General features: G+C 39.8%; 1 protein-coding gene across 1 annotated transcript; it reads right to left on the reverse strand.

Moving 5' to 3' along the window:
- Positions 1-5,888: 5,888 nt before the first annotated feature.
- On the reverse strand, positions 5,889-9,722 carry LOC101301908 (leucine-rich repeat receptor-like serine/threonine-protein kinase BAM1-like). The gene is made up of 2 exons (XM_004288251.1): positions 7,008-9,722; positions 5,889-6,651 (listed from the first exon to the last, which is right to left on the reverse strand). Exons 1-2 carry the CDS (start codon positions 9,616-9,618, stop codon positions 6,191-6,193), a joined length of 3,072 nt encoding a protein of 1,023 aa, XP_004288299.1. The 5' UTR covers positions 9,619-9,722; the 3' UTR covers positions 5,889-6,190.
- Positions 9,723-11,473: the final 1,751 nt, after the last annotated feature.

Below are 11,473 nucleotides of genomic sequence, written 5' to 3' on the forward strand. Positions count from 1 at the left end.
TATAGACTTATTATTCAATGAGCATGGTCGAAAAATGCATGTTTCTTCTCTGTAAAAGGCTTTTGTGGTGCCTCTCTTTTGTATGTGTTGTTTTTATCATTGAGTTTAGCAAAAGTTCTTTTATGCACCATGACGTAAGTGTCCCAACATTTATTAGGCATTCTCAACCATTTATATATATATATATATATGGATCCGTTCAGAATAAGACGTCCACACCGTCCTTAAAGTGCGGACGTTTCTCCATTCTCCACCGTCTGACGCCGACGACGCCTCTCCTCTTGCCGAGCGAACATCAGACCTCGATTGTGACCTTCTTCTTGTCGGTGGACTCGCTGTATACCAGTTTGCAATCGCGACTGTTCTTGTCTGAAGTTTTTGTTGAAGGTTGCTGCCCAGACCTTCAAACCTGATCTCCATATATGGCCTTCATCTTCATGGTAAAGTCGTTGAGGATGCCTATGCTGTCATGCGGCAAGAGAAATACCGTCATCGGCGTCAAACGGTGGAGAACGGAAAGACGTTCGCACTTTAAAGGCGGTGCAGACGTCCGCCTTTGATCCGGCCTGTATATATATATATATATATATTCAGAGGGAGGATCTAAAGAGAACCTCCTTACTTTAAAAATTTGAGGATTTCTACTATTTTACATTAGTAGATTAGTAGATGACTTCATTTAACGATCTCAACCGTTGATTATCTAGATTCATATATATGCAAGAAACATGTCTACAAAATTTCAACTAATTTCATAATCATTTGGTCATCATTCAAATTGACGTAAACAATTGTAGATCGTTAGATAAAATTAAAACGAATATTGTGTTAATCAAATGGTTAAACATTTTTCATTTTGGCTAATTTTTTGTATGATTCATATGTGGGTACGTGATTAGGGAATAGATGGTTTTGATTGTCAAAATACATGCTAGAATTAAAATCATCCTCAATTTAGGAGTTTAAGGAGGTCTTCTTTCGATCTAGACTATATATATATTCATAGTTAACTTTTATTAGAATAATCAAATAGTTTGATAAATGCAATCAAACCGCTACTCAAGTCGGTTATAGTATACTTTGGTGTTTTGAATCATCTTTGAATTTAGATGTCTAAAACGGTATGTTCTTTTGGTGAGGTTTTTGTCTCACGAATAACTGTTGGACGGTGTCTTCCCTCTGCTTCATCTTATCTTTTTCATCTCTTTATTTGTGGTGTTTCAAGAAGCTAGTTACAGTAGGTGACGGACACTACGAAAGAAATCTCATTAACCCTGTTGCCTGTTGGCCGGCCGGTATATGATTTTCGGTTCTTCTCTTCATCGTGCATTTCTGGTCTCAAGTTATCGATCATCATCATTAACAATTTCATCAACTTCAATTCATCATCAGGTCCACAACATTGAATGAAGTCAAAGAAGCAGATTGAGGATGGCGATTTACAATAAATTAGGGTTACATGCATGTCCATGTGGGCTGAGAACTCTGAAGAGATTTGAATTAATAAGACTAGCTGAGCCATTGCTATCTACTTCGTGGACTTGCAGTAGTTCTACTTCCCCTCGATCTCTTCCAGTCTTTCTGATATCAATTTCTGCTTTTATTACACACACCAGATCTTCCTCGCTCCCAGCTGATCGATCAGAGCTGCATGCATCACTTAATTATTACACACATCATATCAATTTCTTCTATTCTTCATACATATTTTTTTATAAAATATTTGTAAATTTCTAGTAATTTGGACACAATTTCGCAAAGAGATTGCTGGGTAATTACTAATTAGTAACATCACCAATACAATCAGCTACGATGTTTATTCTTAAAATGGAGGTCTCAAGTGTTGGTGTTAATTGTGGCATCATGTCTTGGTCGTTTTAGTCTCATTCTTTGGAAATGAAGAACTTGTGAGCGGCTGAGAGATTCACAGGCTAGGGAACATTGTGAATCATCGTCAACTGGTACTGCAGGAGATAAACTTCTTAATTAACTACTGAAGAATTGATTGATCAATAATGGCACACTAATAAAGAGCAGAGTGGCTACAAATTAAAATGGGAGACAGACAACTTTTCTTAATTCCGTGCGTTTTCTAATGCAATTACATAACGATCTTTTGTTCTTATCACCGCAAAAGGCTTAGCATGAGACAAACAAATAAATATAGTGGAACAATATCAAGATTCGAATAGAAGAATCTAACCCTATTATTAAGGACTGCATAATTCTGGTAATTTTTCTTTTCTGCAAGCTAGATTGGAACAGATCTTTTCTGCAAGATTGACACACAGAGGAACAGATTGATCGACTCGATCGATTTGCCAAGACAAATTAAAGAATGTAGGACCGTAGTGGACTCCCATGCTCTAATTAGATTTCTGTTAAAGTAGTTTGTCATTTTGGGGCCAAACTTGCTCTCCAGGACTTTAAATCTATACCTATGTTTGAAGGAAATTTCTCCTTGTTTGAAACCTCGACATGGTTAATGGTATGCTGGAACCAATTAATTTTGTCCTCTTTGTTTGGTGTTATATAAATGTGATGAGATACGATTTTTATGAGGGAATTCATTCGAAATAATCTCCAAAATCATTTGGCAATGATCGAAAATAGGGTTTCATGAATTTTGTTAAATAGTAACTAGGGTTTTCTCTCCACCAGTCCATCTATATTTCTGTGCTACACACACACACACGCGAGTTGACACCAAACTCTTTTGTACTGTTGTGTTTGTTGCTCAGCTCAGAACCAAATGATCCGAGTTACTCTCATGCCAACTTCTACCTGACTTCTTGTTTAGTTAATTGGCACTGAGATACTGAGAATGGAGAAAATTAGACCATGGCTTATAGTTTATAAATGCGAGTGTGGGCAGGTGAGGACGTGGGTTTGGTTTCATCATAGGTTCCTTTTACCTTTAGACCTACTTTGTATACAGATTAAGTTCAGAGGCTATATTGTCGAAAAAAAAACTAAGTTCAGAGGCTAAAAATCCTATCACTCAGATCCCTATGGAGATTTGTGGAAAAACCTAGAAATTAATTAAGTTAGGATGCTTCTATTGCTAGTTACATTGATCATGTTTCTTGATTTACTTGAACTGCATATATGGCTCTGTTTCCAGAATCGTACTTCCGTTGTGTTTGAGAACTAGTCATTTATCGGTTTCATTTAGCAATAGATCGAAGCATATAATTAGTATTAGATATCATACGCATGCAAAGACATATGTTTAAACAATTGCTAGAGAAATCATGTAAAGTCGAATCAAATAATAGCAAGGAGAATGGAAATGAAAGGTGATCGAACATATAGACGTGTTTCTCCTTCTTTGGATTAAAGATGTGAAGAGAGTTTGAGGAAATACCACATGGGCAAGAGCCTTTTGTCGCCGTTTGTACAATAATTTTAGAAAGATGAATGATCGATTTCAATATCAATGTCTAAACTGAAACTCCACAACAACAAATGCTCGTAAAAAAATAGAAAAATAGAATGTCACCATTGTATTGTTTATGATATTCCTTACAATCATTCTACCATAGGATGCTAGGGTTTTGGAATTATTTTTATCGTAGGAGACATATAACATCACAATCTCCCCCGCTGCTGAATCTGTTATGATATATCATATCCTTTGTAAAAGTGCTAGCTAGTCGCTTTGAGGGTGATTGGTACCAATCTGGCATTGCTAGTGCAATTTTTTTCAGCTGGAAGCATGAAAATCAGTGAGTCCATGGTTGTGGAATATGAAGGAATTTCTAACACCGCATTCACGACTGCCAGTAAAACCGAGAGTGCCTATAGCTGCCTGCCCGCCCTCATGTTTCAATTGGTAGTAGCTATTAATCTATTATGGTGGTGGGCAACTGGGCATTGTTCCATGGTTGTTGGCTGCAGTCATTTCTTGACTTCATAGTTGAGAGTTATCGATCTTCAATGCATGTAAATGTTCTCTGCTTTTGTTGCACACCTACACTGATGAACATAGTGGGACTGTTCAGAACTTCAGATGATTGATCATTCAACAATTTACCAACCCATATACTAGTTTACAGTAATTAGATAAAAACAGAAGCAACCAAACAAACCCATTTACTGTGTGCATAGTTTTACCTTGCTGGATAAAACGACGCACTTCTTATCACATTCTTACAGAGAACGATGGGACGTGCTAGGAAAGTCAATCAGTCTAATCTTGTGCGTTGGCATTGGTTTGTTTATAGATGAAAACAAAATGAAAGGAAATAGTGACATGGATTGTCAAGTCACGGCGGCATCTTTGCTAATTCTGTACGTTTATTTTGAATTTAGGGGAAAAGAGGCAACAAAGCGAGAGCTGGGACGTGAGCTTTTGTCAGGGTCCCTAGCTGAGGCCTGAGGGTAAGCAGCTGGGGTGAAATGAAAGCACTACTGAGTTGATTTGATGATTCTCAATCATAAAAGTTGATCGGCTTTGCAGGTTCGGAATTGTCCATCTAATAATGTGACAGGATGTTTTGTTCCGCAGTTCTAAGCATGCATGCACTGGATAAAGTTGAGAGTATCATATAATCACAGAGTTGCAGGATTACGGGGCTGAGACTCGAGAGATCCAAATGGAATCGACTAATCCAATTAGAATTTGATTCTGCTATATATTTGGTTGGTGGGTTTAGTTTGGATAAATATACAACTGAGCTTTATAACTGAACCAACCTTGGATCGTAGTTGATACTAATGCAGGCAAAGATGTAGGCATGTTTTATCAAGAAAGAAATTAAAAACAAAGAAGAAATGTATAACTGGAAAAATCATAGATGTTTAACACGATCACACATATTAATGTCAAAATTGGTTGGACATTTCGGATTGCAAGTAGTGAAAGACACAGAGTATGTTCACTTTAAATAGAAAAAGTCATCGACCGGATACACTTTGAATGAGAGAAGTCATAAATCATAGACAATTGAAATGGAGAATGAAAGAAATGGTGTGAGAGTGACTCCTAAACTCATATATCCCTAAGGACTATTCATGAATCAATTTTTGATAATGAAATGAGACATACACCAATTATAATATCTTCGTGTTTTAGTAAACTCATAGAGAGTAAGTTTGTACTTTTGTTCAGAATTATTCCAAATTTTTTATGTGTTTGTAAACGAACGAATGCTTTGTTCATTCCCATGTATCCTAAATAAGTAAAATTATATTTAGTAAATTTTATGAATTTCTTTATTATAGAAGTGTGTCATGACCCAAATTAAAAAGTGCTAATCATATATGGGGCATTTTTGATATTTTGCATGGCAGCTTTTCAATAAAAGCAAGCACACATGTCAACCATTTGTGAAAAAAGCTAATTAAAAGAAAAAGTGTGAAAAAAGCTAATGAAAATGAAGGCTTGAACAAATCAAGAGCCTACCACATGCTAACCAAAGCCTTATCTCTAGGACATAACCACAAATCCCACTTTCATTTCCCCCTGAAACCAGGATTTGAAATCCCCATTGTTCTTGGGAAAGTCTGGTGGAGTCATTTAAGACATAAACCCTTATTTTACAAAGGAAAACCCACCAAATGTTGACTCAAATGCCTTGAATTAATCCTCCCCCTAACAAAGGGCACTCACTTGGTAGTGCAACCAAGATGTCCCTTGCTAAACAATTTTTCTTAACTTAGATTATTAAAAAGATTAGAAACCAAAAAAAAAAAACCTTGCACATTTTTCCATACCCAACCCATTTGTGCCTTTCAGTCCATCATATTCACTCTCACAAGTCACAAGTAATTTCAAACACCTTTAGAAAAGCACTTTGTTTTGCCTTGACATTTTTGTCTTTCCCTCTCTCACAAGTCACTAGCAATCAAAACATGGGTTTAAAAAAGTAGTTTTACCCTTGGTGTTTTCACTGGGGGCCTCAAAAACAGTAATAACAGCAGCCATGGCCATAAACAGAGAGCAGAAGGTGTGAAGTAGAAATCAGCACCAGTACTAGTGTACTGCTAGCTACATGATGAAGAAGACAAACTTATGGAAAATACCCCCCAAGTCCTACTGTACATAAATACCTTCAAACCATTAACGCCTGAAAGTTAGACCAAACTAATACCCCTCCCAAAACAAAAACACAAAACAGTAAAAAAGCCAAGACAATTCTTGGAATTTAGAACAGAGATTTCAATCCTCCAGCAAACTAACACTTAGTCAAATGCTTAGAAGATCCGGCGGTGGTGATTGCGGCGGTGGCTGTTGATGGTCTTTTGTGGTGGTTGGTGATTCAATTGCAGTAATGGCAGATTGTTGAGGGGAGTCTGTGACTGTTGTTGTCTCTCCTACTTGCTTTGAGCCTGGTGGAATTGGAAGCTCTGTGAGAATTTGAACCACTTCTCTCATTGTTGGACGCTCCACTGCTTGTTCTTCAACACAGAGCATTGCAACGTAAAATACGTGCATAACCTCATGGAGGGGAACAGAAGGGAGTCTGGAATCAAGGATTTTCAGGACTCCTTCCTTGTTTGAATCAGTCATTTTCCGAACCCACTGGACTATGTCTACTCCATCTCCAAATTCACCAACTGGTTTCTTGCCACTTACAAGTTCCAAGAGAACTACACCGAAACTATAGACGTCGCTCTTCTCATCAACCTTTAATGTGTAAGCATACTCTGCGGAAAAACGAATATCAGATTACAATCAAAATCCAAATCCAAAAGCCATGCAAGCTTTGATACACAACAGTTTAATTTCAACTCCATATGATATTTGTCAGGATTTGTATTCCAAGACAAGGATCTCAATCATTTTGTAGGAGATGTAACTCATTAAATTCATGTACTTTCTTTCTACCAACCACTATACTTTTCTTTGTCAAAGCTTAAGACAATACAAGACTAACATGTATTGTCTACAAGCAATTATGGGGTAAAAAAGTCAAATCTTAATTAAGACTAAGATGGTGGGAGTAGGTACATTTTCAACAGTAATAAAGTACCAAAATTTTCAAAGTCTGAATGATATATACCTGGAGCAATGTATCCATAAGAACCAGCAATGGCAGACATGCACTCAGACGTGCCCGAATCCTGGAGGAACTTGGCAAGGCCGAAATCAGCTACATGAGCCTCAAAATTGGAGTCCAGTAGAATGTTGTTTGATTTCACATCTCTATGGACGATCAAAGGTGAACAGTCATGGTGAAGATAGCAAAGGCCCTTTGCAGACTCAATGGCAATCTTGTACCTTGTATCCCAATGCAAGTGACCTCCTTTCTTGCCATGAAGAACCTCACCCAAACTCCCATTAGGCATGTACTCATAGACCAGAAGATTTGTCTCGTGGTTTGAACAGAAACCCAACAATCTAACAATGTGACGGTGTCGAATTTTACCCAGAGTCTGAATCTCGGCATTGAATCCATGATCATGAGAAGAGCCTCGGCTCATTGCAGGGAGTCTTTTCACAGCCACATTGTCACCACTAGGCATAGCCCCTTTGTACACAATCCCAGCACCTCCTTTGCCTATAATGTTGTCTTCCTTGAGTGAATCCAAGACATCATCAACAGTGAAATCCAAGCGCTGGAATGCAGTCAACTTCCAAGCTCTGGAGTCCCTTTCTCTCTTGTACGAACGAGCTTTGATTATTGTAATAACAGCAAATATGATCGAGCAAAGTAACAACCCAACAACCAGCAATAGCTTCAGCGAAGCAGTGAATGAGCTCTTGACATGAGGCTGACGAGTGCCATTTGCAACCCCATCTTTGCAAGGAACCAAATAAGGACCGCAAAGATCAGGGTTACCCAAAAACGAAGTGTAATTGAAGTAGCTGAACTGACCAGTACCAGGAACCAAACCCGAAAGATTGTTATAAGAAAAATCCACCGAGGTTAAGCTCTGCATTGCGGAAATGGGAGCTGGGATGTTCCCCACAAGATGGTTCCTTGACAGATTGAGGTAATTCAATATCCTCATACCAGTAATCTCTTTCGGAATCTCACCAGATAGCTCATTTCGACTGAGATCAACATACGCCAGCACCTTGCATCGGCTAATCTCTGGCGCTATTGGACCCGAAAACAGATTGTGACTAAAATCGATTTTCGAGAGTTGCTCTAGGTGTCCAATCTCGGGAGGAATACGACCCGAGAACTTGTTCCCGTCGAGGAGAAGCTTCTGGACGCCAGTGAAGTTTCCGATAGCCGGCGGCAATGGCCCCGATAACCTGTTGTTGGAAAGACTAATCTGACCGAGACCAGCAGAGACTGAATCAGACACCGGAAATGGACCGTTCAAGAAATTGTCTTGCAGCTCAACTTGAGTGAGCTTGGGCAACCCGAATAGGCCTTTAGGAATCGACCCATTTAGAAAGTTCTCACCCATTCGAATCCGACTCAGTGACTTACACTCTCCGAGCGACTCTGGAATAGGACCGAAGAGAAAGTTGCCGAGAGTGATGAGGGTCTGGAGATTGTTGCCGGAGCACATATCCGGTGGAAGAGCTCCGGTCAATTTGTTCGAAGATAAGTCGACGAGTTGAAGCTTCCCATTTCTGCCCAAACTTTGAGGAATAGACCCAGTGAAGTTGTTCTCCCATAGCTGCAGAACCTGGAGCTCCGGCAAGTCACCGATGAAGTCCGGAATGGCGCCGTGAAGCTGGTTCCGGAAAAGATTAAGCAGCGTCAGGTTCTTCAGCTCTGCGAAAGAGGTCGGAATCTCGCCGGAGAATAAGTTGTTGGATAAGTCCATGGATTTCAAGCTTTTGAGAGAGCCCAGCTCAGACGTCAATGACCCAGAAAGCGCATTCACCTGGAGAAACAGAGTATCCACATTCTGCAACCGACCCAGCTCCGGCGGGATCTCGCCGGATAAATTACAGTTGGCGGCATCGAACCGGATGAGCTGTGTCAAGTTCCCGATCTCGGCTGGGATGCCGCCGTCGTAGCTGTTGAAGTAGCCAATGTAAAGCTCCTTGAGCCGGGTCAAGTTTCCGATCTCCTTGGGGATTTTCCCGGTAATGGAGTTCCCGGAGACGGCCAAGTACTCGAGAAACGGGAACTGGCCGTACTCCGGGGGGATCGAGCCCTCGAAAAAGTTGCCACCCAGATGCAAATGGCGGAGGTTGGTCATGTGAGTCACCGAAACCGGTAACACTCCGGTGAGGTTGTTGTTGTAGAGGTCGAGAACACGGAGGTTAGTGAGGTTGGAGAGCTCCGGCGGGAACGTGCGGTTGAAGACGTTGTTGGAGAGGTTGAGTAGGCGGAGAGCGGGGAGGGCGGAGATCTCAGGCGGGATGGGACCGGAGAGGTTGTTCTCGGCGAGGGTGAGATTGGAGAGGTAGACAAGGAAGGCGATATCGGGGGAGAGATACCCGGAGAGATTCAAGCCGGAAAGGTCGAGGGAGGTCACGTGGTTGTGGGAGTCGCACGTGACGCCGGCCCAAGTGCAGTGGCTGGTGTTGGGTGTCCAGGAGGAGAGGCGGGAGTCGGGGTCGTCGAGGGACGACTTGAGGGAGAGGAGGGCGCGGTAGGTGGCCATTGGGCGCGTGGGGGTGGAGAGTAGACGGTGGGGTGAGGAGAGAGAGTGGCGGAGGTGGAGGAGGAGAAGGAGGAGGAAGAGGAGGAGGGGCCGCATTATGTCTAGTGTTGGGTTTATTTGCGGTGGTTGTGTGGAGGAGGAGGAGGAGGAGGAGGGAGAGGGGGGAGGAGTGACTTGGGTGTGGAGGTGGAGAGAGTGAGACTGAGGTTGTCTGAGAATCAAAGTAAATAATATAAGAGGCAGAGAGGAGGGTGAGGTTGCGTGATTTATTATTGTCTTTTTCTTTTTAAATTTTATTCAATTGTTTTTTAGAAGGATTTTTCTTTTTTGAAAATGAAAAAATAATAATTAGAGGCTGGATTTTCTGATGCGGGGCATGGCCGATATTTGAAATAATTGATTCGTCTGTGTTTGGACTGTTATTGTTCTTTTGTAGGAAAATCGTACGGTAGATAGTTTCTTGAGACGAAATGACGGATAGGTGTTTTTGATTGCACGCGTGTTTTTTGTTATTTTGTACCGTAATTAGATTTTCAATCGTTAAATTTGGTGAATAAATAATTGAAGTTAGAGATCCTAAGTCTTGAATTTTGTTAAATTTTGTACAATGTCGTTATTCGGTTCAGTAAAAATGATGATTGACACATTATAGCTGCGATCATTTTGTGTATGTTTATGATTTGTACTGAGTGAGCACTTAATTTGGTCTCTGTGTTTTGACGTAGACAAGTATTGAATTCTTTGCTTCGCTGCTCTGAACTATTTCAGTTGTCAAATTCGGTTTATGGATTACGTGTTTGTGGGAAGTTATGATTTTATGACTGGGATATTAGACGTTCAATAGAGTGTAATCAGCAGGGTGTTTCGTTCCTAATTAAACTTTTGTGGCAAGTGTGATTTCCTAATTGCCAAAATCACTATTGGCATTTAAAACTAAGCTTTCCTAATTTCTTAATTCTGTTATATTACTCTCCGTTAGAATTCTAATCAAAATTAATAGCCTATTAACCTATTTAGCCCAGTTTCCATAATGAGGCTCGACAATGAAACGAGATCATAGCACCCTTTAATATGTTGGGATGAGATTACGGCTTAGAGTAAGTTTGTTAATTGCATCCATATATATATATATATGTACATGCAATTAGCGGGATGAGGTTAGGGTTTTCAGTTGTCAGATTTTTATAAAGGGTGTGTTTGACACTCCACAAACTACTTTGTTAACCCTACATCTCTTCATTTATATAAATTTAAAGAAAAATGTTCATTTAATACTAATTTTAGCTCATCATTGCCCATTTCAATGAATATCTTTTTTAAGAGCCCATTTGAATATAAGTTAACTTATTTTATGCCCAAATGCACAAATTTTTACTTAAGGTCTTAACAAACATTATTAATTTATGACTATTTTGCCCTCACCCTTTAAAGATGCATAGAGAGAGAAAATGGGGAGAGAGAGAGAGAGAGAAAACTTGGCCGGAACCTCACCGCTCACCGGATTCCGGTATTTGGTTGCCGGTCTCTGGTCACTAGATTCTAGTTGCCCGATTTTTTTGGTCACGGGATTTTTTCACCGGATTCTCATCGTTGGACTTTTTCCGGTCATTGGTCGCTAGAAAAATATATTACAGCACAGAAAAACAAAGAAGATAGAAGAATAAGGCAATTCCCAACCAAAACGAAAAAAGAAAAATTACTGACCTCTAATAATTTTCTATTGACCTTTGTACTGACCCCAATAATCTGTCAAAACATAAAAAAAACAAAGAAGATAGAAGAATAAGACAATTCCCAACCAAAATGAAACCAAAAGAAAAATTACTGACCTCAGTAGTTTTCTATTAACCTCTGTACTGACCCCAATAATCTGTCAAAACACAGAAAAACAAAGAACATAGAAGAAGAAGGCAATTCCCAACCAAAACGAAACCAAAAGAAAAATTAACTA

Source organism: Fragaria vesca, linkage group LG1, assembly GCF_000184155.1.
Source record: "Fragaria vesca subsp. vesca linkage group LG1, FraVesHawaii_1.0, whole genome shotgun sequence".
Classification (NCBI taxonomy): domain Eukaryota; kingdom Viridiplantae; phylum Streptophyta; class Magnoliopsida; order Rosales; family Rosaceae; genus Fragaria; species Fragaria vesca.

Excerpts from the sequence above, each read along its gene's own strand:
- LOC101301908 (XM_004288251.1), bottom strand. The coding sequence starts at position 9,618 with ATGCGGCCCCTCCTCCTCTTCCTCCTCCTTCTCCTCCTCCACCTCCGC. Across the intron at positions 6,652-7,007 it reads TTATGGATACATTGCTCCAG|AGTATGCTTACACATTAAAG; the intron begins GTATATATCATT and ends GTTTTTCCGCAG.